Raw genomic sequence first — 27,200 nt, 5'->3', positions numbered from 1 at the left:
ACTCATTGAGGGATGATAAGCTATCATTGATTGCTTTGTGTCTGAGCAGCCAGGCTGTAAGCCGCTGATACAGTAAAACACTACCCTCCTGCCTTGCCGACTCACAACCTCAGTGTGGCTGGTTGTGCACTGAAGCCAACACAGGACAAGTGCCTCAAAAGGAATGAGAGTCTCTTATTGTCAATGTTAAGAGAGTCCTTACTACTTCATCACGTTACCTTAACTGGGAAACTTTCTTGCCCAAATCCGTCTAACTGTTCAGCTTCCTTGATGTACTGCAATTCAGCATCAGCTTGCGACAGTCCACTACAATGCAATAAACAAAACAAAAAATATCATCAGGAAAGAGTGTAAAGTCAGGTTGGTGATAAATCCAGAAACAAGAGGTTTCCTCGCTGCATTCACTCATGTTAAACTGTGATCGTATTTACTCAGAACCTTCACAGATTAGATCATCTTAAACTGGCCACTATATTTATAATTGTGGACGAGAAATAAAAAAAATCTACAAATGGTCCAATCTGGAAGAGTTCCTTGACTCTGTACAAATGTACAAATGTCAGCCATAGTACTTCAAAACCACAAGAGAATGTTGTCTCTGAGGGACCGGCATGCTTCCAACCAACCAAGAGAAATCTGTCAGACCAACCCATCAACATAGCTAAAAGAATCTCCAGACAATCACTGATGACCTACTTTTTCCACAGTTCAAGTAACTCATGTACTGCACTCAAGAGCCTCCTGATATGCAACAGAAGCCTGTGCTGGCTTTGACAAACCCGTACTCTCCTCACGCGGACTCAACATTGTTGTGCCCTATCTGGACCCACTTTCTGTCCTCCTCCCTAGAGATGGGAGAGATGTCTCTACTTGAGTCATTTCCTCTGGGTTTTCTTTTAATCTGCTCAACAGAGCCCCTATTTAGTATATTGAACCTTGTTGCACAACTTGGCTGCCTGGGTTGTCCACGCACCCTGTAGATTTCCACGGTTATTCCACACCTCTATACCCATCTACACAGACTCCCTTACACATTTGGGTCCTGCTGTCAGCTCTAGATATGCACTCCCCATTCTTTTATATATTTCTCCTGCAACAGCTTCTGCCTTCCCATTCAGTCAGACGGTCACTCTCTACCTAATGCTGCACGTTGGTGGTGTGGATTACAAATTAGTGTTTGTTTAGCCAACCCTCTAAACTCTGCAGCACTCCAGGCAGTGAAAAAGTCCTTATTTATCTCTGCGTTCTCCTCCATCTCCTTTTCTGGCATGACCTTTATACACATCCTCCCTGCTTTGTCTCTAGCACCTCAGACTTTTCATAATCTGTTGCTTCTTTCTGCAGCGTCTGACCGTGCAGTACCTTCCACTCGCCCTTTGTGCTCCTATTCTAGCCCTCGACACTCTTTCACCGGGAGCCATATTTCCCTAGCCTTCTCTGTGGATAGCACAATGGGTGCTGTCGTTCACAGATTGAATTTCACTTCCAAGCCTCGGGTACATTTTCTATTCCAGTGGTTTTTAATCTGTGGTCCCAGGACCCCTGGGGGTCCACGAGTTCTACACAGGATATCCACAACTGTTTTATAAAATTAAATACTATTAAACCAGTACATTAAAAAGAATAAAGTATATACACAGAAAAGGCAAACCTGAAAATATGAAAACATTTTCTATATTTGTGAACAGGACAAAATATAACAATATTTGAGCGCTTGTCTGATGTAGTTTCTGTATTTTTATGTATTTTTTTTAGGTTCAAATCATAGAAAGTGCTTAAGCTCGGGGTGCTCGGCTTCCAATAATGATTCACCGCGGGTGAAGTCAATAGGTTAAGAACTGCTGTTCTATCCCACATACTACAAACGTATAGGCAACTTAAATAAATCAGTGATGTGCCTATTTAACCATGTTTAACTTGAGTACAGGCACTTTACTCCTGTTTCGCAGGTAACTGAGTTCAATTTTGCACAAATAGGGTCCAGAAAAAGGCAGAAATTCTGGAGTGACCACTCGGAGAAAGCATATTTCCTACAACCACTTTAAGTTCAGTTATATTAAGATTATGCATTATTGACAATGCCTTTCAGTACGCCTCTGCCATGCTGGCCTCAGTCCCAAATCTCTTTACTGGGGAAACAAATTGCCAGACTGTAGCACTGTAAATGTACTCCGGTCCTTCCTGAAACTGGAATGTAACAATGACATGAAGTATGTTTTGGGCTGATGGTAAGTCAAAGGAAAAATGTACTCCAACTATAAGCATCTCTAAGATGGGCAAGCCACTTCATTGTGCCCTTTTCAATGCAGGCTGAGACCTCTTGCTTCTACATGGTAAGTAATGAGCACCCGTGAAGACTAGCGCTATTCTAATTATGCATTCTTGATGAAACCCTATACTGTAGGTTATGCTTACTGACAATACCAATGTAGACATCAGTTTCAGGAAGCACAGTACTACTATAAAATTACATGTGTCATGACATAGGAATTAGTTGTATTGGGCCATGAAGGGAAATCCAGATCTGCTCACTTCAGCTCTCCACGGGATTGGCAGGTGGGGCAGTAGGGGTTAAGATGCTAGTGAAGAATGCTTCCAACTCCTACACTTTACAAACAATCTATGAATCATCTGCATAAAATGGTGACGTGGGAGTGGACATCTAACCTTTCCCACTCAGGAGACAAACCTGTACAATGGGAGTCGGGTATGGAAAAAGCAAGGGCTGGGGCTTTGGGAATACTTAGATCCAAGATACTTTTTAAAAAGATAAGACATACCTAATGCCCAAAGTCACTTACTCCACAAAGAAGGTACCAAAGAGGCAATTCATAGTTCTCTAGCGAGTCCTCTGCTGATGACCGGCAGGATGATAGTCTGTAAGCTGTGATTACTTCTATTAATTCCTCCTCTAAATTCAGCAATATACATGAAGGATTCGAGATAAGCACTGGTAGGGGAAGGGCTAGGACTCTTGAGAAATATAGTGTTCTATTTTGTTTTTTGTATGTGATTGCCCAAAACACCCTACTCCTCAAACCATTTGGCCGCCAAATCAAAACGAAAGGAATATACTACTGTAGGTGGGAAAAATACTGGATTGCAATTTTTTCTCCAGGGTCCATGGCATTTTCTCCAAAGAAACAAAGGACCTAAAAGTATGTGCAAAAAACATGAAGGGAGAAAAGTCCCCTTGCACCATCCCTACAAACCCCACATTGAGGGTATCAGGGGATAAGTAGCCGAGCTTAGACTCTCATACATGAAAATATTAAAAGCTAACAGAAAAGGTCACGATTATGGAAAAGCAGTGTGGACTCTCTAGCAAATGGGAGTAACATGGCTTCCACTGATGGATTTCATATGGAAAATAACATCACAAATCTATGTTTTGTCTTGGTTTCCCCATGATCCCAGGAAGATGGACAGAGTCTACGGAGAAGCAATGACAATTCTAACAGACAATGATAATAAGTAGCTGGACACCATGATCACTATGCACACCGAAGCATGCTTGGAACACCAACCCTCTACAACTCCAGGGGAGCTGCAGATATATTTTCAAATAAACATGGTCCAGTGCAAAAGCATTTTCTTTAAAAAGGCCATGAAAAATATCAGAACAGCTTAAGAGATCTCCTGCCCAGTCAATCAGGAGTTTGTTAGTCACCTATAGAGGGATGGGTTCCTTACAACCTGTGGTTTACGAAAATGTATGGTTTTGTGAAGTATCCATACATTAGGGCAGTGTTTAATATCTATGCCCAAAGGAAAGGATTCAGAAACTAGCTTTGTTTCAAGATCTTTCTGAAAACGCTCACCAGTGCAGACTCCAAACATCAGGAGAAGGGAAGCTACATAACGTTTTCCTGCAGCCTAATGAGTGACCATGACTCACCACAATTGCCCAATAACTAGTTTAGGGATATATCCAACATAGGGTATATTAAAACCTATGCAGGGTAACCCGTCTAAAATAGCTTTCTGTAATATTATATTTGTCTGAGAAACACAATTTTGCTGAAAACCAAAAAAAATATCTACACATTTGTCTTTACATGCGTGAATAGATACCAATATCTGTGTTGAACCAGTAGATAGCCCTACAAACCATATCATGCAATGCCACAACTCCACAGCTCCCAAGCCTTTAAAACGAAGAAACCTGCATACATAACCAACAACTCTGGCATTTTACTCCCAGTTTAAAATGCAGGTGAAGAACCGGAAGGTATGCTGTACCTTAAAGCTATCCACAAACTTCTACACAAATTAGGGAGTGAATGGCAACATGAATCATGAAAAGACTTTAAAGAGTCAAGTTTTCTACAAAAGCAGAGCAACCTAACCAACTAACGAAAACACTGTCAGTCAAATAGAGATCATGTGTTTTGCCCTGCCTCTCGAAGTGTTTAGGTAGCAGATGGTTAAAATCTTTGCTATTAGGCTAATCATGCCATGGGCTGCTATGAGAAGGTTACCACTGAGGTCATCTCTTGGTATGCTTGTGTTTGCCATCTACCCAAGAACAATCAACGGTGAGGTTAACACCAGAGAGAGCCTGATGTACCAAACCATGGCATGAGATATGTGGTGCAGCAACATTTTGACATTATCAAGCGCCACGGCCTTATTCTTAATCACAAGTCCTTCCACCAGAAACAAAATACATGGCTTTACTTTACCTGTGAGCTTTGTATTCCAGGGCTACCTTCTGTGTCAGCTCCTCCAGGACAGTTTCATCCTGAGCCCAGTCCTAGAGAGAAACAAAAAGATTTAAAATGGAGGAAACCGATAATCCAAACACTGATGAAGGAATATCAAAACATCGATGTCACAGATTTGAATCCCAAAGTTGATTTTTTTTTTTAAATCAGGGCACGTCAGAACTATTAAAATATTTTGATATGCAACACCTAATAGTTAACAATTCCATTCAAAGGTGAAAAGGAAACAACAGCATGGATAGGCAGCTGTCCCACTGTTAAAATTGTAAAAGTCGAACTATGAACCCTGAGGACAGAAGCTTCTTCAGGAGTCCCTCTCTAACATCATATGTAGTCTCTGGGACTGAACTAAAAGCATAAAATCTGTGGATAACTAACGGATCCTTCCTCCTCCAGTCTGTATCTGCTCCAGGAATCCAGAGGCCAGGGCTATAGCAATTTCACCCATCAGTGGCATAGTCAGCCGTGCCCCACAGTGAAGAAGCTGCATGTGGTCTATCAGTCCTAGTATCTCAGTCTGAGATCTCTTGCCCGGCAACTACGACAAGGAGGCGAGCACGTCAGGAGGAACTTTTCAACCCCATAAGTAAGCTAAGAGTCATCTGGTGCAAGGTGTACTTTTGTAGGTTGGCAAAGGTCTACAGTTAGAACGGATAAACTGAGCAGGGTGAAGTTCAAAAAAAAAAATTAAAAAAAAAAAGAACTGTGTTTTTTGCCCGAGCACCACCAACTAACAGTATTCAGAAGCATACACTACCCTAGATATTTTAGCTAGTATTCCAATATGTCAAACGTTAACCAGATTTGTGGACCACTCAACACTAATTCCGAGACCAGAAGGCGGGAGAGGATGTACCTTTAGAGCATACAGATTGTCGGCCAAAGCTCGAGAGATGCAAGTAATGTCAATTAAACTGTGTTTAGTTGAGGGTCAACATCTTGATCTAGTACATAACCTTATTTATCAGTGCTGACAATGGTTTACACAGAATGGCGCTTAACTACACAAAGATTAACTAGCCAGGTCTTTGTTTCCAAATGGGGATTGTAAAGTCCCTAGGCAAACTGAAGAAAAGCCCCAAAAGCGTTATCACAGTGCAATAGCAGACCTGACAAATTATCATTACAATACCGAGCATGCAGGGGAGCACCATCATTACTTATAATACTATTGCTTCACTGGCAGTTCAAGCATTAGCGATCAGATTTACAGTTTTACTGTATAAAGAAAATGTTAGGGCTAAATATTTGTATTTATGTGTTTCTGGTACAGGTTTCGTTTAACAAAGCCTCCTGCCATTCTGCTCACTGAACTCAATCTTTCCCACTACGCTAGTCATGGGCAAATATGGCTTTTCGCCAGAAGTCAACTGGACTGGGATACAACATTATAACATTAATTTCTCCAAATCATCTTCACAATTTAGATGCGCAGCAAACAGCATAGCTCTTTGACAATGAGGCTTAGTCAGACCCTACATACTCCTACACAAGTCGCACAACACATCAGACTTTTCAGAAGGACACATCATGTAGAAATGAGAAAAGAGTTCACTGCAAGAGGGCTATGATTCAAAAGAGGCTAACACATGAAGCTCAAGGTGACATCTTGTAATAGGCCGCCAAAACCACCCAGGCCATGTGCAGCATCAGATGGCAAATAGTGTGCTCCCTGTGGAGGTCCACAAGTGAGGTTTGTTGACCTACGAGCAGTATTTAACCTGCCAAAGTGGACTGTTGGTCTCATGTTAAGTTCACTGCCAACATGGAGACTTTAGGAAGAATCAAGTAAGGGGTTAACTTTGACAGAATTAAATGGCACCAAACTGGCATCTAACAGAGGGCATATGAAGAGGGTTTGATAGTAGGGTATATTAGCCTGGCCAGATTTTTAATTTTTGATGCAATGTCACACTCGGTTGAACAGGTTCAAGGAGGATGTGAATGCTGTTGAATCATGCAAGGTTTCAATTGTGTCACTAGTGACGTTAATAGGTTTCTAATGATTTCCACCGTTGTGAGGTAACTGCAGATTTTTGTATTAACATTTATATCATGGGTGCGAGAAGGGTGACCAGGAGGATGCTCCACTGGCACTATGGGAGGCTGCAATGCTTGGAGGTCCTCAGGCTTCATGGCCTTTCTTCTAGCAGTATGGGTATGACCTTTCCCAGTGTGGTTCTGGGATGGCACTCTTTTTCCTCGGGAGACAATACCATCTACTAGTAAAGGGGGCAGCAACTTGGCGAGGACTCCTGATAGGTATCAGGAAAGGAGAGCAGACAGGTCCCATGAGTGAGATCATTTCATACAGCACACTCCTATACACCTATTTAAAAATATCTCCTGTAAATATAACAGGAGTGCATTGATAGTTTTTTCCAGACAGACTGTAAAGGCCAGCCCTTTCCTTAGCAAGGGCTTGTTACTGGTCCATGTCACCACAGCTTTAAGGAGTCAGATCGTGCAATGGTAATGCGTGTGCTTACTATAGAACATTACAAGGTGAAGGCAAAAATGCCCTGGCACACATGTTCATCAGGCTTATGCAGAGACTAGGAACAATGGTTCAATGCTCAAAGGATTGTCACTTGCATACAGAGGTCATGCATGACGGTTTGATGCTCTCATGACACTAATGTCTAACCTCATGTCCTACACTCCCAGTGCCTCATATTAAGAGGGTTGTTGGAATCACTGGATGTAGTGGTAATGCACGTACCAAGTTCTATGAAACGCTTGTGCCCGACTCCGCAGAGCCTTCACGGCTGCTATTTTTGCTTCCTGTCGCTGGTGTTGGGAAGAAAGGCCTTGTCAGGTGTCAGAAGAGCTTCAATGACTTGCTGTTGTTTACTGGGATGAACCTCTGATAGTGTTGCCTCTAAGCCCCCTTTCAAAGGCATGAGCAGAGGGTATCGGGCCAGGAGGTACTGGTTTCTTGTGATTCCTGCGCAGTCTGCTTCCTGGGAGGACAATCCAAAGCGTAATGGGGAGGGAACTAAAAGTGCAGCAATGGGTCTCCAGGGTGCCTTGTAGGCCACTTCTTGTATTCGCTGGGATATAAGAGGCTAGACGCAGCAAATTTTATGTATGGAGACTGGTCCTTATATCATGTTAGGTGCTGCATCTGGGATCCAGTGAAGTAATAAGCTGTTTATTCACCCTGAATAGTAACCACAGCAGCAGGCATGATATTGTGCAAAATATCTGTCAGAGTGCATTAAATTGTTTGTTTTGTTCCAAGATTTATTGTTTTAGCACACACAACACTCTTGAAACGTTATGTTTTTTACGTATTGTTGTCTGCACTAACTGAAACCTAAAAACCACAAAAAACAATATTTATATTAAAATATGCAATCCCTCCATCGCCATTATGCAACAGATTGATCGCTGATATGCACCTGCATAAAAATCACAGGTTTCAAAAATCATTTGATAAATTATTCACATTGTTCACAGTAGCAAATGTTTCTACATGATGTCTCTGAAAATGATGCATAATAACACATAAATGGTGTCCCATATTCAGTAGGTGCTTCCCTCAGTGAGTATAAAAGCCTGACATTGATTTATGATGTGCCCGAAGCACCTTTTGGGCCTGTCTCATCTTTGGTTTGCAACTTCAAAAACGCCTCTGTAAAGAAATGGCTCCCTGTTGCAGTTACCCCCCACTTTTTGCCTGATACTGATGCTGACTTGACTGAGAAGTGTGCTGGGACCCTGCTAACCAGGCCCCAGCACCAGTGTTCTTTCACCTAAAATGTACCATTGTTTCCACAATTGGCACAACCCTGGCACCTAGGTAAGTCCCTTGTAACTGGTACCCCTGGTACCAAGGGCCCTGATGCCAGGGAAGGTCTCTAAGGGCTGCAGCATGTATTATGCCACCCTAGAGACCTCTCACTCAGCACAGACACACTGCTTGCCAGCTTGTGTGTGCTAGTGAGAACAAAACGAGTAAGTCGACATGGCACTCCCCTCAGGGTGCCATGCCAGCCTCTCACTGCCTATGCAAGTATAGGTCAGTCACCCCTCTAGCAGGCCTTACAGCCCTAAGGCAGGGTGCACTATACCATAGGTGAGGGTACCAGTGCATGAGCATGGTACCCCTACCGTGTCTAAACAAAACCTTAGACATTGTAAGTGCAGGGTAGCCATAAGAGTATATGGTCTGGGGGTTTGTCAAACACGAACTCCACAGCACCATAATGGCTACACTGAAAACTGGGAAGTTTGGTATCAAACTTCTCAGCACAATAAATGCACACTGATGCCAGTGTACATTTTATTGCAAAATACACCCCAGAGGGCACCTTAGAGGTGCCCCCTGAAACTTAACCGACTGTCTGTGTAGGCTGACTAGTTCCAGCAGCCTGCCACACTAGAGACATGTTGCTGGCCCCATGGGGAGAGTGCCTTTGTCACTCTGAGGCCAGTAACAAAGCCTGCACTGGGTGGAGATGCTAACACCTCCCCCAGGCAGGAGCTGTAACACCTGGCTCACCCCTTTGTCACAGCCCAGCAGGGCACTCCAGCTTAGTGGAGTTGCCCGCCCCCTCCGGCCACGGCCCCCACTTTTGGCGGCAAGGCTGGAGGGAACAAAGAAAGCAACAAGGAGGAGTCACTGGCCAGTCAGGACAGCCCCTAAGGTGTCCTGAGCTGAGGTGACTCTAACTTTTAGAAATCCTCCATCTTGCAGATGGAGGATTCCCCCAATAGGGTTAGGATTGTGACCCCCTCCCCTTGGGAGGAGGCACAAAGAGGGTGTACCCACCCTCAGGGCTCGTAGCCATTGGCTACTAACCCCCCAGACCTAAACACGCCCTTAAATTTAGTATTTAAGGGCTACCCTGAACCCTAGAAAATTAGATTCCTGCAACAACAAGAAGAAGGACTGCCTAGCTGAAAACCCCTGCAGAGGAAGACCAGAAGACAACAACTGCCATGGCTCCAGAAACTCACCGGCCTGTCTCCTGCCTTCCAAAGAACTCTGCTCCAGCGACGCCTTCCAAAGGGACCAGCGACCTCTGCATCCTCTGAGGACTGCCCTGCTTCGACGACGACAAGAAACTCCCGAGGACAGCGGACCTGCTCCAAAAAGACTGCAACTTTATCCAAAGGAGCAGCTTTAAAGAACCCTGCAATCTCCCCGCAAGAAGCGTGAAACTTGCAACACTGCACCCGGCGACCCCGACTCGGCTGGTGGAGAACCAACACCTCAGGGAGGACCCCCGGACTACTCTACGACTGTGAGTACCAAAACCTGTCCCCCCTGAGCCCCCACAGCGCCGCCTGCAGAGGGAATCCCGAGGCTTCCCCTGACCGCGACTCTCTGAAACCTAAGTCCCGACGCCTGGAAAAGACCCTGCACCCGCAGCCCCCAGGACCTGAAGGACCGGACTTTCACTGCAGAAGTGACCCCCAGGAGTCCCTCTCCCTTGCCCAAGTGGAGGTTTCCCCGTGGAAGCCCCCCCTTGCCTGCCTGCAGCGCTGAAGAGATCCCTTGATCACTCATTGACTTCCATTGCGAACCCGACGCTTGTTCTAACACTGCACCCGGCCGCCCCCGCGCCGCTGAGGGTGAAATTTCTGTGTGGGCTTGTGTCCCCCCCGGTGCCCTACAAAACCCCCCTGGTCTGCCCTCCGAAGACGCGGGTACTTACCTGCTGGCAGACTGGAACCGGGGCACCCCCTTCTCTCCATTGAAGCCTATGCGTTTTGGGCACCACTTTGAACTCTGCACCTGACCGGCCCTGAGCTGCTGGTGTGGTAACTTTGGGGTTGCTCTGAACCCCCAACGGTGGGCTACCTTGGACCAAGAACTGAACCCTATAAGTGTCTTACTTACCTGGTACAACTAACAAATACTTACCTCCCCCAGGAACTGTGAAAATTGCAGTGTCCACTTTTGAAATAGCTATTTGTAAATAACTTGAAAAGTATACATGCAATTGAAATGATTCAAAGTTCCTAATGTACTTACCTGCAATACCTTTCAAACAAGATATTACATGTTAAATTTGAACCTGTGGTTCTTAAAATAAACTAAGAAAAGATATTTTTCTATAACAAAACCTATTGGCTGGATTTGTCTCTGAGTGTGTGTACCTCATTTATTGTCTATGTGTATGTACAACAAATGCTTAACACTACTCCTTTGATAAGCCTACTGCTCGACCACACTACCACAAAATAGAGCATTAGTATTATCTCTTTTTACCACTATTTTACCTCTAAGGGGAACCCTTGGACTCTGTGCATGCTATTCCTTACTTTGAAATAGCACATACAGAGCCAACTTCCTACATTGGTGGATCAGCGGTGGGGTACAAGACTTTGCATTTGCTGGACTACTCAGCCAATACCTGATCACACGACAAATTCCAAAATGGTCATTAGAAATTGATTTTTTGCAATTTGAAAAGTTTTCTAAATTCTTTAAAAGTCCTGCTAGGGCCTTGTGTTAGTCCCTGTTAGCATTCCTTTTTAGAGTTTAAAAGTTTGTTAAAAGTTTGAATTAGATTCTAGAACCAGTTTTAGTTTCTTAAAAAGTATTCCAACTTTTAGAAGCATAATGTCTAGCACAGATGTGAGTGTGGTGGAACTCGACACCACACCTTACCTCCATCTACAGATGAGAGAGCTAAGGTCACTCTGTAAACTAAAGAAATAAGCAATGGGCTCCAAACCTACCAAAGTACAGCTCCAGGAGCTTTTGGCAGGGTTTGAAAAGGCCAACCCCTCTGAGGATGGCAACACAGAGGATGAAGATAGTGACTTGGAGGGAAATTCCCCCCCTCCAGTCCTACTTAGGGAGAGCAGGGCTTCTCAAGCCCTGACTCCACAAATAATAGTCAGAGATGCTGGTTCCCTCACAGGAGGGACCAACAACTCTGAAATCACTGAGGATAACTCCAGTGAAGAGGACATCCAGTTAGCCAGGATGGCCAAAAGATTGGCTTTGGAAAGACAGATCCTAGCCATAGAAAGGGAAAGACAAGAGATGGGCCTAGGACCCATCAATGGTGGCAGCAACATAAATAGGGTCAGAGATTCTCCTGACATGTTGAAAATCCCTAAAGGGATTGTAACTAAATATGAAGATGGTGATGACATCACCAAATGGTTCACAGCTTTTGAGAGGGCTTGTGTAACCAGAAAAGTAAGCAAATCTCACTGGGGTGCTCTCCTTTGGGAAATGTTCACTGGAAAGTGTAGGGATAGACTCCTCACACTCTCTGGAAAAGATGCAGAATCTTATGACCTCATGAAGGGTACCCTGATTGAGGGCTTTGGATTCTCCACTGAGGAGTATAGAATTAGATTCAGGGGGGCTCAAAAATCCTCGAGCCAGACCTGGGTTGATTATGTTGACTACTCAGTGAAAACACTGGATGGTTGGGTAACTGGAAATGAAGTGTATGACTATGTTGGGCTTTATAATTTGTTTATGAAAGAACACATTTTAAGTAACTGCTTCAATGAAAAGTTGCATCAGTATCTGGTAGACCTAGGTCCAATTTCTCCCCAAGAATTGGGAAAGAAGGCAGACCACTGGGTCAAGACTAGGGTAACCAAAACTTCCACTGGGGGTGACCAAAAGAAAGGGGTTACAAAGCCTCCCCAGGAGAAAGTGGGTGACACTAGAAACAAAGAAAAAGAGTCCCCTGTAGGCCCCCAAAAACCAGACCAGGTGGGTGGGCCCAGAGAGACAACCCAAAACAAAGGTGGGTACCAGGGTAAGAGCTGGGATGCCACTAAGGCATGGTGCCATAACTGTAAACAGACAGGGCACCACACGAAGGACACTTCTTGTCCCAAAAACAAACCCCCTAGCAAAATCCCAGGGGTGACCAGTGTAGCCATTGGGGATGACTCCTCAGATGAGGAGGTCTTCATAGCCTTCAACTGGAAAAAGGGCCCAACAGGTGAGTTGGAGATTCCAGAGGGAAGTAGACACTTCCACCACCTACTGGTGAATGGAATCCCAGCCACTGCCCTGAGAGACACTTGTGCCAGTCACACTATGGTGCATGACAGGCTGGTGTTCTCAAACCAGTACATCCCAGGTGAGACTGCCAGAGTAAGAGTTAGCCCAGACAGGGTCACTTGTAGGCCAGTGGCTTTTGTGCCCATAGAAGTGGGTGGGACTTTTAGCTGGAGAAGGGTGGTAGTCAGTACAGACCTCCCCCTTGATTGTCTCCTTGGAAATGACTACCCAGAAGTTAGTCAGAGCCCAAGAGAGGAACTGGTCCAGTGCCAGTCCTCTCCCAAGGATTCTGGAGTGCCTACCTCTGCAGTAAATGCAAGTAGGCCCCAGAAGAAAAAGAAAAGGAAACAGAGTAGGAAAGGTGGACAACCTTTAGCCAAGGTTCCAGCAAGCCAAGGAGATTCTGCTCCAGTAGGGGAGAACTCCAAAAGTGGCTCTGATAAAGTCCAACCTGACCCACAAGAAGTCCTAGCTAGTCAGGCAACTGTTAAGCCTGAGTGGGTGGCTCCTCAGCTAACAGAAGAAAGAGTGGAAGAAGGGTGTTCACTACAAGATGTGGTAACCCCCCACTCTAATACAGCAGACAGGCACCCTGAACCCAAAGAAGCCTGTAACTTAGCCCCTTCCCTTGTAGGTGAAGAGCTAAAGGTGTGGTTCTGGGCACTGACAGCTGTCAGTGGCCTCTGCTGGGTGTTAGCCTTTATGGCTGCACTATCCTTGGCATGGTGGTCTGACCCCATGCCAAATAGCAAGTTAGGCCCCCTGACCCTGTTGGTCATGGTGGGGTTACTCCATCTCTGGGTAACCTCTTTGGGTAAGCTAGGGGTGACCCTGGCTAAGATAAGATTAGCAGAGGTGGATACCTCTAACCCCAAAATAGAGAGAATGGGTGAAGACATAAAAAGCACAGACAAGTGGCAGTTCAGACTAGGTCCTATCACTGTGGAAGTGGGTCAGTTCCCCAGAGGGAATGACCTAAACAGGAGGATGTAAGGCAGAGTAGGCCCTGCAACAAACCAGCCTATTTCCTCTACTCTTCCTCGCCTGACAGACTAGGAAGACTCTCCCAGCTTTGGCTGAGTCTCCTGGCCTGTGGGCTGGGGGGGCTTGTGTAAAGAAATGGCTCCCTGTTGCAGTTACCCCCCACTTTTTGCCTGATACTGATTCTGACTTGACTGAGAAGTGTGCTGGGACCCTGCTAACCAGGCCCCAGCACCAGTGTTCTTTCACCTAAAATGTACCATTGTTTCCACAATTGGCACAACCCTGGCACCTAGGTAAGTCCCTTGTAACTGGTACCCCTGGTACCAAGGGCCCTGATGCCAGGGAAGGTCTCTAAGGGCTGCAGCATGTATTATGCCACCTTAGAGACCTCTCACTCAGCACAGACACACTGCTTGCCAGCTTGTGTGTGCTAGTGAGAACAAAACAAGTAAGTCGACATGGCACTCCCCTCAGGGTGCCATGCCAGCCTCTCACTGCCTATGCAAGTATAGGTCAGTCACCCCTCTAGCAGGCCTTACAGCCCTAAGGCAGGGTGCACTATACCATAGGTGAGGGTACCAGTGCATGAGCATGGTACCCCTACCGTGTCTAAACAAAACCTTAGACATTGTAAGTGCAGGGTAGCCATAAGAGTATATGGTCTGGGGGTTTGTCAAACACGAACTCCACAGCACCATAATGGCTACACTGAAAACTGGGAAGTTTGGTATCAAACTTCTCAGCACAATAAATGCACACTGATGCCAGTGTACATTTTATTGCAAAATACACCCCAGAGGGCACCTTAGAGGTGCCCCCTGAAACTTAACCGACTGTCTGTGTAGGCTGACTAGTTCCAGCAGCCTGCCACACTAGAGACATGTTGCTGGCCCCATGGGGAGAGTGCCTTTGTCACTCTGAGGCCAGTAACAAAGCCTGCACTGGGTGGAGATGCTAACACCTCCCCCAGGCAGGAGCTGTAACACCTGGCGGTGAGCCTCAAAGGCTCACCCCTTTGTCACAGCCCAGCAGGGCACTCCAGCTTAGTGGAGTTGCCCGCCCCCTCCGGCCACGGCCCCCACTTTTGGCGGCAAGGCTGGAGGGAACAAAGAAAGCAACAAGGAGGAGTCACTGGCCAGTCAGGACAGCCCCTAAGGTGTCCTGAGCTGAGGTGACTAACTTTTAGAAATCCTCCATCTTGCAGATGGAGGATTCCCCCAATAGGGTTAGGATTGTGACCCCCTCCCCTTGGGAGGAGGCACAAAGAGGGTGTACCCACCCTCAGGGCTCGTAGCCATTGGCTACTAACCTCCCAGACCTAAACACGCCCTTAAATTTAGTATTTAAGGGCTACCCTGAACCCTAGAAAATTAGATTCCTGCAACAACAAGAAGAAGGACTGCCTAGCTGAAAACCCCTGCAGAGGAAGACCAGAAGACAACAACTGCCTTGGCTCCAGAAACTCACCGGCCTGTCTCCTGCCTTCCAAAGAACTCTGCTCCAGCGACGCCTTCCAAAGGGACCAGCGACCTCTGCATCCTCTGAGGACTGCCCTGCTTCGACGACGACAAGAAACTCCAGAGGACAGCGGACCTGCTCCAAAAAGACTGCAACTTTATCCAAAGGAGCAGCTTTAAAGAACCCTGCAATCTCCCCGCAAGAAGCGTGAGACTTGCAACACTGCACCCGGCGACCCCGACTCGGCTGGTGGAGAACCAACACCTCAGGGAGGACCCCCGGACTACTCTACGACTGTGAGTACCAAAACCTGTCCCCCCTGAGCCCCCACAGCGCCGCCTGCAGAGGGAATCCCGAGGTTTCCCCTGACCGCGACTCTCTGAAACCTAAGTCCCGACGCCTGGAAAAGACCCTGCACCCGCAGCCCCCAGGACCTGAAGGACCGGACTTTCACTGCAGAAGTGACCCCCAGGAGTCCCTCTCCCTTGCCCAAGTGGAGGTTTCCCCGTGGAAGCCCCCCCTTGCCTGCCTGCAGCGCTGAAGAGATCCCTTGATCACTCATTGACTTCCATTGCGAACCCGACGCTTGTTCTAACACTGCACCCGGCCGCCCCGCGCCGCTGAGGGTGAAATTTCTGTGTGGGCTTGTGTCCCCCCCGGTGCCCTACAAAACCCCCCTGGTCTGCACTCCGAAGACGCGGGTACTTACCTGCTGGCAGACTGGAACCGGGGCACCCCCTTCTCTCCATTGAAGCCTATGCGTTTTGGGCACCACTTTGAACTATGCACCTGACCGGCCCTGAGCTGCTGGTGTGGTAACTTTGGGGTTGCTCTGAACCCCCAACGGTGGGCTACCTTGGACCAAGAACTGAACCCTGTAAGTGTCTTACTTACCTGGTACAACTAACAAATACTTACCTCCCCCAGGAACTGTGAAAATTGCACTGTGTCCACTTTTGAAATAGCTATTTGTGAATAACTTGAAAAGTATACATGCAATTGAAATGATTCAAAGTTCCTAATGTACTTACCTGCAATACCTTTCAAACAAGATATTACATGTTAAATTTGAACCTGTGGTTCTTAAAATAAACTAAGAAAATATATTTTTCTATAACAAAACCTAATGGCTGGATTTGTCTCTGAGTGTGAGTACCTCATTTATTGTCTATGTGTATGTACAACAAATGCTTAACACTACTCCTTGGATAAGCCTACTGCTCGACCACACTACCACAAAATAGAGCATTAGTATTATCTCTTTTTACCACTATTTTACCTCTAAGGGGAACCCTTGGACTCTGTGCATGCTATTCCTTACTTTAAAATAGCACATACAGAGCCAACTTCCTACAGCCTCCTTGCTCGGAGGACCATGCATGAAAGCGAACAAAATAAAAATACTTCAAAACCACAAACGATTATAGCTCTGAGGAAACCACGCTCCAGGCTACGGTACTGTGTTTATTCTGCGAGCCTTGCCTTGTGCGCTCCTCACTTTGCCAGGAAAAGTCTGTCAGAGAGGAAGGTGCTGAACATGGCAGCGCACATGTCTGCACAGTGGTACACCTGTGGGGGCTCGTGATCGGCCGACTGCTTAGTTCAGCCGAATGAACACACACAAAACAAAACTTTCCCACACCAAACCAGCTGTCCTGTCTCACATCAAAACACATTCCACCCTCCGCCTTCCCGACGTTCCCTTGCATTCTTTTCATAAAACTGCTTATCGCGACGAATATTAGTAATTTGGTGGATCGGCAATATGAATAATTTGTGCAAAAAGGTACACACTTTCCAAAGATTTGTCATACACTTTCAATGTTTTCTTGAAAAATGAAACAACCATAGGCAACAACACAGTGTATCTCACCATACAGTAACAAACAATTTAAGTATACCTTGAACAACCATTGGCACAGCCAATAGGTCTCGCCTATGCAAGTTCTCTTGCCTTTGCCAATGTGTTTTAGACATGCTGTACACCAGCATGGCTTTTGCCCAGCATGGCTGAAAGTAACGTAGACGAGAGCCAGGTGGAGTGTTGTAGAGTGGAATGGGGAAGAGTGGACTAGAGTACTGTAGAATGGAGTGGCAGAGTGTGTCAAGTATTGTAGTGGCATAGTGTGGAGCTGCATAGAGTGGCATACACTGGTGTGGAATAGAGTAGAGTGGACTGGTGTAGAGTGCATTGGTATAGAGTGTTTCAGAGTACAGCTGCATAAAGTGCAATGACTGAGTGCAGAGGCACTGAATTCAGCAGCATACAAAGCACCGTCCTAGAATGCAGTGGCATAGATTAGAGTGGTGCATAGTAGAGTAGAATGGTGCAGAGCAGAGTGGCACAGAGCAGAGTAGTGCAGAGTGGAGCACTGCACAGTAGAGTGTCATGGAGTTCAGTAGTGAAGAGTGCAGTGTCAGATTGCAGTGAAGTAGCACGCCATAGACAGCACCAGCACAGAGTATAGAGTTGCAGAGTAGAGTGCAGTGGCATAGAGTGCAGTGACGAGAGCAGTTGTGTAGAGTGCACTGGCGTAGAATGCAGTGGTTATGAGTAGAGCGCAGTGGCACAGAGTGGAGTAGAGTGGTGTAGTGCGCAGTGGAGAGGCGCAGAGTTTAGTGGCAGAGGGTGTGGTTTTGCAGAGCAGAATGTCAGTGTTCAGTACCGAGGAGTCGAGTGGCATAGAGAGCAGTGGCGTAGAGTAATTAAAATATGCAATCTCTTCATCTCCAATATGCAACAGATTGATCTCTGATAATACACCTGCATAAAACGTGAGTTTCGGGACAGAAAATCACAGGAGGTTTCAAAATTCATTTTATAAATTATTCACATCGGTCATAATAGCAAATGTTTCTTACATGATGTCTCAGAAGTTAGAAAGTGGTGCATAATAACACATAAATGGTGTCCCATATTCAGTAGGTGCTTCCCTCAGTAAGTATAAAAGCCTGACATTGAGTTATGATGTGCCCGAAGCACCTTTTGGGTCCGTCTCATCTTTGGTTTGCAACTTCAAAAACGCCTCCTTGCTCGGAGAACCATGCATGAAAGCGAACAAAATAAAAATACTTCAAAACCACAAACGATTATAGCTCTGAGGAAACCACGCTCCAGGCTACGGTACTGTGTTTATTCTGCGAGCCTTGCCTTGTGCGCTCCTCACTTTGCCAGTCTGTCAGAGAGGAAGGTGCTGAACATGGCAGCGCACATGTCTGCACAGTGGTACACCTGTGGGAGCTCGTGATCCACCGACTGCTTAATTCAGCCGAATGAACACACACAAAACAAAACTTTCTCACACCAAACCAGCTGTCCTGTCTCACATCAAAACACATTCCACACCCTCAGCAATGAGTTATTTATGCAAAAAGGAACACACTTTCCACAGATGTTTCATACACTTTCAATGTTTTCTTGAACAAATGATACAAACATTGCTAACAACACAGTATGATCTCCCAATACCTTAACAAATAATATCTGTACACTTTGAACAAGCATTGATACAGCTGATAGGTCTCGCCTATGTAAGAGCTATTGCCTTTGCCAATGTGTTTCAGACATGCTGTACACCAGCATGGCTTCTGTTCAGCATGGCTAAAAGTTAGTAACATAGACATGGAGTGTCGTAGAGTGGAATGGCAAACAGTGGAGTAGAGTGTTGTAGAGTGGAGTGGCAGAGAGTGTCCTGTATTGAAGTGGCATAGCGTGGAGTCACGTATAGTGGCATAATCTGGAATAAAGTGGACTGGCGTAGAGTTCAGTGGCACTGAATTCAGCAGCATAAACTGCAGCGTTGTAGAATGCAGTGGCACAGAGTAGCGCAGAGTGGAGCAGAGCAGAGTGGAATGGCATAGAGCTGAGTAATGCAAAGGGCAGTGATGTTGAGTGCAGAGTTGAGTGGCATAAAGAGCACTGACATGGAGTGATGCAGAGTAGACTAGCAAATAATGGTGCAGAGTAGAGTACAGTGCTGTAGAGTGCAGTGGTGCAGAGTGGAGTAGTGTGGAGTGACACAATGTTCAGTGGCGGAGAGTGAAGTATTGCAGAGTGGAATGTCAGTGTGGAGTGAAGTGAAGTAGAGTGCCGTAGAAAGCACTGGCATAGAGTATAATGATGCAGGGCACAGTGCAGTGGCATATACTGCAGTGAGAGTGCAGAGTGCTTTGTCGTAGAGTGCAGTGGTTAAGACTAGAATGGCGTAGAGTGCAGTGGCATGGCACAGAGTGGAGTAAAGTGGCGTAGAGTGCAGTGGCATGGCACAGAGTGGAGTAAAGTGGCGTAGAGTGCAGTGGTTAAGTCTAGAATGGCATAGAGTGCAGTGGCATATAATGGAAAGGCACAGAGTGGAGTAGAGTGGCGTAGAGTGCAGTAGCATAGAGTGCAGCAGTGCAGAGAATATTACAGTGGAGTACAGTGGATTGGCCTAGAGTGCAGGGGCATTAGAGTTGAGTGTTACACAGTAAAGTGCATTAGCATAGGGTATACTGGCATAGAGTGAAGTGGCATTAAGTGCAGTGTTGCAAAGTGGTGTAGAGTGAAGCTGTGCAGAGTAGAATGGTCTGGCCTAGTCTGTAGTGGTGAAGAGTGCAGTGGTGTAGCGTAGAGTGACAGAGTGCACTGGCATTCAGCAGAGCGGTACATAGTAGAGAGGCGTAGCGTAAAGTGGCAGAGTGCAGTAGCGTGGAGTGGTGCAGAGTGCAGTGGTGTGTAGTGGTATAAAGAGGAGTGCAGAGTAGAGTGGCGTGGAGTGGTGCAGAGTAGAGTGGAGTGGTACAGAGTGGAGTATGCATGATATGGTAGCGCATTGCCATTAAAGACAACACATTTTCAATTGAAATGAACATTACATTTGCACAGTCTTACAGTTTTACTAATAAAACGATACTAATAAAACTATACAATGCACAAATCAAAATGTGTGAACATTGCATCACTAAGTGTAATGACTTGTTTTGATCATATTAAAATATTTATTTCCAACACACTTCGGAAATAACCAAAAATGTGCTTCCTTTGTGCTACTAACTCTGATATATTCTGAAATACTTATACATTTAATTTAAATGTTGTCATGTTCTAAAAAAAATACTCTTTCCTAACAGTAACCAGCAACATTGTCACATAAATCCTCTCACCTTGAAGTCAGAGAACGAAAAGCAGTCAAGCGCCCTCAGAAGAAGCACCTGACATTTTAACTTGGCCGTGGAATGTACAGCAAATGTGACAAGATAAGAAGATTTACAGGCCTGTTTACAGAAAGGGAGATTTCATAGGAGGATACAGTAATCTCGGTTTAGAAATGGGAAGGACAAACTACACCGGGAAAGCCTAAAGCAAATAAAGCCAGCAAACAGAAAGCCATAAAATATGATTTACAAATCACAAAGCCAATGGTAATCAACAGGCGGATTTGCATTCCTAGGTCAAATTTCTGAAAGTCCCCAAGATGTTTTTGATAACTAGACAGCTGTGTTGTCTGGTAGGCTGTGACCTAAAAATTGGATTTGGACCCATCACTAAGCTATATAAAAAGCATAACCTTGAAGAAACATTTAGTAATTTTACATTCCACTGCCATATAGTATACATGTAGAGCAGTGCTTCCCAAACCTTTTACAATCACGACCCAATTTTTAAACTGAAACTTTCACAACCCGCCTAGCTTTAATGGACATGAGGTGGTCAATTTTCGAATGTAAGTAAAGCATCATGCAGTAGTGCACTGTCTAAAATGGTCACTAAATTTGCATAGACATACTGTTTTACTGCTAAAACAATATGTACAGTTTCAGTGAATATTTATTATCTGCGCATCAGCAAGTATCTTGATTTGTTTTTATCCTAATAAAATTTTTGATTCCATAACACTTCTGAATTACAAAAAATGTGCTTATTTTTGCTTTCCTACCTGCTGAATGTCTACATGTAATTTACAGGTATTTAGATTTTGTTGTGTTACAAAAATGACATCCTATAGCCTTTCCTTTTGCAATCCCTGTAACAACACCAGGGCAGTGCGCGCTCTACGGGCGGCTAGAATGCAAAAACCCAGCACTCTCCAGATAATGTAATTTATGTATTGTGCGGATATGTTGTTGTTTAACCTTTTGCATTGCAGAGTTCAATCCTGAAGACTTATTTTTAAGGTGCTTATAAATACTGTTCATTTGCAATGTATTACTGCAGGCTTTCAGAGTGTGTCAGGGTGTGGTCCCTTTCCACGGCCTTCTAGAAGCTTTCCCTGCAGCATGCCTGGGTGTGGTCGTGGGCTGGGCCAAGACTCTATAAAAGGGAGCCAGCCCAGCTCCACGTGCTCACTATTCAGAGGTCCCGGTGCAGAGCAGCAGCAACTTCCTGAGCTCCTGTTCCGGTGGCCTATTCTGATCTTCCAGGCCTCTGCCTTCATTCTTCTTTGGTGATCCTTGTTCAGGGAGGGAAGACGGAGGTTGGGCTGGGCCCCCGACTCCGTTATCGAGGACGCTCGAATTCTTGGGCCTAATTCTTGCATGATTAAAAAATTACTCTTGTGCGTGTGAAGTTGCGCTTGGGCGTTTTGCGGCATTTGCATGTTGTTACTCGAATCGGCAAGACGCGCGATTCTTTCTCTGTGTTTAATTCATGTTAATCATTGTGCGTTACCACTTCTTGACAAATACATGGTGGCCTTCGAATCGGCAAGACTCGCGATTCGTTTTCTTGTGCTTAACCCTTGATATTCATTGTGCGCTACCATTTCTTGACAGTTACATGGTGGCCTTCGAATCGGCAAGACTCACAATTTGTTCTCTAGTGATTTAACCCTTTGTATTCATTGCACGCTACCATTCCTTGGCTTTTACATGGTGGCATTCGAATCGGCAAGACGCACAATTCTTTCCTCGTGTTTAATTCATGTTATTCATTGTCCGCTACCATTCCTTGGCAGTTACATGGTGGCATTTGAATCAGCAAGATGCGCGATTCTTTCCTCGTGCTTAATTCATGTTATTCATTGTGCGCTACCATTCCTTGGCAGTTACATGGTGGCATTCGAATCAGCATGACGCTCGATTCGTTCTCTAGTGATTTAACCCTTGGTATTCATTGTGCGCTACCATTCCTTGACAGTTACATGGTGGCCTACGAATCGTCAAGACGCGCAATTCGTTTTCTTGTGCTTAACCCTTGATATTCATTGTCCGCTACCATTTCTTGACAGTTACATGGTGGTCTTCGAAACGGCAAGACGCACAATTTGTTCTCTAGTGATTTAACCCTTTGTATTCATTGCACGCTACCATTCCTTGGTTTTTACATGGTGGCATTCGAATCGGCAAGACGCACGATTCTTTCCTCGTGCTTAATTCATGTTATTCATTGTGCGCTACCATTTCTTGGCATTTACATGGTGGCATTCGAATCGGCAAGACGCGCGATTCTTTCCTCGTGCTTAATTCATGTTGTTCATTGTGCGCTACCATTCTAAGGCATTTACTTGGTAGTACCCGAGTTGACAAGTCGTGTGATTTATTTCTGAATCTATGTTGTGTTATTCATGGTGCACAATCCTTCTATGGTGTTCACTACCTATGTAATAATCTGCAATGTGCGCAATTCATGTTCCAATATTTTGAGAGAACAAAAAAGGCCAGAGTTTTAGATGTAATGTTGTGTGTTCCTAGTATGTGTTCTCAAAAAGGATTCATGTGATGGTTCAGAACTTATTAAGATTGTTTTCCTGATTCTCATTGCAAGAGAAAGTACTTGAATTTGAAAGTTTCATTTAACCCCTCTTGATTCCCTCACAGGTATCCAGTTATCTTGAAGCCTAGTCATTTTAAGTCTAATTCTTAGGTTGCTCATGTTTTTAGAATGACGATGCTTAGAGTCATAGCCTAGTATTGATTTTATGAGATGTAATTTTGTTGTTGTGTGTTTTAACCTTTTGCTTCATACAGGTCTCCTTCCCAGCTGTTCCCTTCCTAATCCCCTTTTCCCCACTTGGACTCTCTTAGACTCTGTAACAAATCTAATCAGAGTATTGGAGCTGTCTTGTGGTGGAAGTGTTGGGAACTTGCACAGACCCAGAGGATCTGGTGACTCTGACATCCAGCAAGACTGTTGCATAGTTTACTTAACTTTTCTTTCTCTGACTGGAAAGCAAGAGATGTTTGTAAACCCCTATCTCCATGTTAAAAAAAACACAAGCACCAACTTACAGAAAACATAATTTGACACCTGACCTTTGTTTTTCTTTTTTTTTTTTTTATTAATTTCTATATTGGCATTTCAACAATCGCAAACATATAAAAAAAATACATTTCAGTTTAGTATAAACATTTGTGAATTAATATCAAGCTGAGCAGTCGTGGACATACACTACAAAGTGGCATTCTCATATCTGTCGTTGGTTATCAAGTTCCAAGCAAAATCATAACAAACAATGTGAAATTCAAGTTACTGCCCCCCGCCCCACCACCACCTCTCTTATTTAAAAAAAATTTTTTTTAATAGCCTATACCTCTCAGTATAGGTACTAGAGGTACATCTTCAGGCCCAGTGAGAGTACTAGCAGTATACCCGTGACCACTGATCATCCTATCTAGTGGGAATGTTCTCGCCAATGCCAGACTTAACAGTCCCAGAGTCCCATATCCAATGTTTTGCTATAATAGGTCATCCCCCAAAAGCGATGTTGACTCCTGTGCCATTATACCCCAGGAGAGCAGGTCTTCTGCTACCTTCTCATCCCACCTTGTCCTTCTCATGATCTGACCTCAGATTTTGAAGAGCAACAAATGTGACAAGATCAATACAGATTTTAAAGGCCTCTTTATTTATCGCCTGGACCTTTGAGACCCATCAAAAATTAGCTCAATGTAGAAACATCAAATCTGAGGGATAGTCTAGTAGGTTAAAGCAAGCACTGCATATAGTACGATGGGACACATCATGTGAGGTGGGGTCTCAAAACATGTTTTCTTCATTAATTGTTCCATAGAAAAATTAGACACAGCTTCAACCCAAACAACTGAACAGAATTACAACAAATTTAGTAGAAGGCTACCTCTTTGTACAGAAAGCATGTGTTTTGTGATTTGGTGTAAATTCATTCAGTAGTTTTTGAGAAATGAATGGTCAAAAATGATGTAGATTTGACGCCACAGAGGATCAGTGGGGTCAAGATATTTCAAGATGAGATCTGATTGGCTGCCACAACATCAAAAAAGATGTGGCAGCAGCATTTTAGGACTTGGAACTTGTCCCCTGTCCCAAAACAAAGCACAGAAAAAAACTAATAAGCAGGCATGGGAAGGATACCCTGTGCCCCAAGCCTGGTGGGGAGGGGATACCAAGGGGGGGGGGGAGAGGTTATGTTTTTAAAAGAATATGACTGCAAATTTGTGGTTGATCTACAAATCTGCAGTACAATGGGAAAAAATGTAAAAAGCTCTATAAAAAAAAAGAAACCCGGGTTGGTCCAGGGCCCGTTGCATTGTAATTAATAGGGGAGGGTGGGTTATGTTTCCTTACCCGAGCATCCCTAGGCCCCGGGGACCCCATCCCCAGTGCCATATTAAATTGAGGGGCAGGGGTGCACAGACCCCAACCCGAGCCTCTGCGAGGCACCAGGGACCCCATCCTATGGGGCCCATAAACTTAATTGGGGAGGTGGGGACGGCACCATCCTCAAACCTGCTTGAGGCCCTGGCAACTCCTTCCAGTGGGGCCATCTCCATTGCTGTGCCCCAGGGACCTTATCCCCTAGGACATCATAGATTCCCTGCCTGTAAGAGCACAGGCAAGAAAATATAATGTGCTCCCACTTGATGGGAGCAAATAGCTGCTCCAGTCTGGTCAGAGCACAAACGTTTCTCCTGGCCCACGTTCTCGCAGGCATGGAAACAAAGAATTGCTCCCACCCGGCTTGAGCAAAATAAAAAAAATAAAGACAAACAATTGTCAGCTCAGGCGCAGGCCCATGGATTAGGGTCACTTGCAGGGAACTAGAAGGGCATAGGGGCACTGAGATTCCCCCTGCAGCACTCTTTGAAAACTAAATGTGTGGGACTGGATCACCTACAAAAACTGAAAAAGTGAACAATCAATAAGCCGCTCATTGATTTCACTGTTCCTAGCCAGGACCCCCCAATAACGCCCTAGGGCTTTATGAAAGTACCTATTGTCTTGCTGTCGGTGCCCGTAGAAGAGGCAGGGGCACCACCATTTTTTTTTAATGTTGTGGAGAGTTGCAGCATGTATAGCTTGCCCCCAGCAACATTAAACAAACCAAAAAAAAAAGAAACGTTAAGTCTCCTGGGTCAATTTATCCATGACCCCAGGAGAAATTACAATATTTTGCTCTCTTCTCTTCAATTGGAGTGCTGGTACTTCTAGTAGTTGGTTTTATGGTTGATTGTTGTGCCTTGAAAAATGTTTAAAAACGACTAAAAGATATGTTATTATTATTTTTTTTAAAGGCTTTATTCAAAATATTTTATGATAATCACTTTTAGTAAGCATTGCAATTAGCGAATTCATGAAATACACATTTAATTAGAGATATTGGTGATTTTTTTTTTTTAAAAGCCAGAATGTCTGCCTTACATACAAATACAACCATGATATTGCTACACAGTCAGCCATGTCCACACGATTGGACCACAGGCCGTGCACAGCACGGGGTTAGTCATCAGCAAGGAGTGGGGTGCATGGCCTGGACATAGTCCAATCACAGGATGGAGAAGATGGGAAGGTCCGTGAGGAATCTGGGTTAGACAGCCCCTACAATAAAGAGTGTCGCCGTGTATGGGTAAACTGTTCTTTGCATGAAACCTTCTATCTTTCCCAAAATGCTCGACTCAAACTGATCAATCTATACATGCTCCACAGAGCATACCTAAGCCCCGCAAAGATAGCCTCTATTTACACCGGTGCAAACAGTCTCTGTCCTCGTTGCACAGCACCAGAAGCAGGCCTACTCCACATGCTATGGACTTGCAGCACAGTGAAACACTATTGGGAAGAAATATTGAATACCCTCACAACAATATCAAACAGAAGACTCTCACCTACTCCAACAGCAATAATACCAGGGGGTTTCTCTAGACCACATAAGAAAAAAAACGTGAACAAGTTTATAGATCTAACACTGATACTGGCCAAACGAGAGATCACAATGCACTGGAAAGACCCCAAGGGCCCACAAACTCTAAGATGGAAAGAGGCAATGATTAAATGGGCTGGAGCTGAGGGAGAGATATTGCACCAGGAAGTGGCAAGGGGGGTGGGAAACCCAGAGGGTGCTCAGGGGTGGGATGATTTGCTCGATTGCCTGAAAAACCCATGTGAGGACAAAGAGGACCAAAGTTCAACATCGGACACAGACTAAGTGGAAGACTAAACACAGAAACGCAAACACACACTGATCACACCAACCTAACCAAGCTGGAAACATGTGGGGAAACGACCAAGGGGTTATGTAACAACATCCAAGAAAAGGCATTGTGAGGGAAAACAAACTAATTAATAAAGCCGGAGTGGGGACAAAGGGGAGTTCAGGGGTGGGGGGAAAATAGGGACAAGTTGTAAACGTTTTTTCTACTTGCAAGAAAACAAATAAAAAAATAATTAAAAATAAATAAATAAATAAAGCCTTCTATCACAGATTTCTCACCTTTTGAATAGATACCAAAGCAGTACCTATTTGGAGGTGGGCTTGTGAATGGACTCAAACCAGAAAGTCCTGTATGTCTGAGTAGGTGAAACAATCCTCACAGCCAACCTGGCTATCCAGACAGTAGTGCTTTGTGAACGTATAATGCCCATGTAGCGGCTTGGTAGGTGTCCACGACATAAACTAAGCATACCAATGTAGTGGTGGCATCTTTGGCCCTGGTGGAATGAGCTCACAGTCCTTCCAGAGGCTACTTTTCGGTCAATACCTAGCAAATAGTAATGCAGAGCACAATCCAGTGGAAGGTGGCCCTCTTCTACACAACCTTGTCTGTTCTTCGCTCCAGCAAACCCCACAAAGAGCTGATAGTCCACC

The 27,200-nt window shown here is 45.0% G+C and overlaps 1 protein-coding gene across 1 annotated transcript in view; it reads right to left on the bottom strand.

Annotated features, from left to right (window-relative positions):
• Positions 1 to 27,200, bottom strand: part of PTPN14 (protein tyrosine phosphatase non-receptor type 14) — a 395,238-nt gene that overhangs the window by 136,860 nt on the left and 231,178 nt on the right. The window contains exons 6-7 of the mRNA XM_069233899.1: positions 4,686 to 4,756; positions 219 to 306 (exon numbers count right to left, since the gene is read on the bottom strand). Coding sequence (XP_069090000.1) covers positions 219 to 306; positions 4,686 to 4,756 — 159 coding nt within the window. The remainder of the gene's footprint in view (positions 1 to 218; positions 307 to 4,685; positions 4,757 to 27,200) is intronic.

Source organism: Pleurodeles waltl, chromosome 5 (genome assembly GCF_031143425.1).
Source record: "Pleurodeles waltl isolate 20211129_DDA chromosome 5, aPleWal1.hap1.20221129, whole genome shotgun sequence".
NCBI classification, from domain to species: Eukaryota; Metazoa; Chordata; class Amphibia; order Caudata; family Salamandridae; genus Pleurodeles; species Pleurodeles waltl.
The sequence above is the reverse complement of the archived record's forward strand: the minus strand, read 5'-3'. Positions and strand labels throughout refer to the sequence as shown.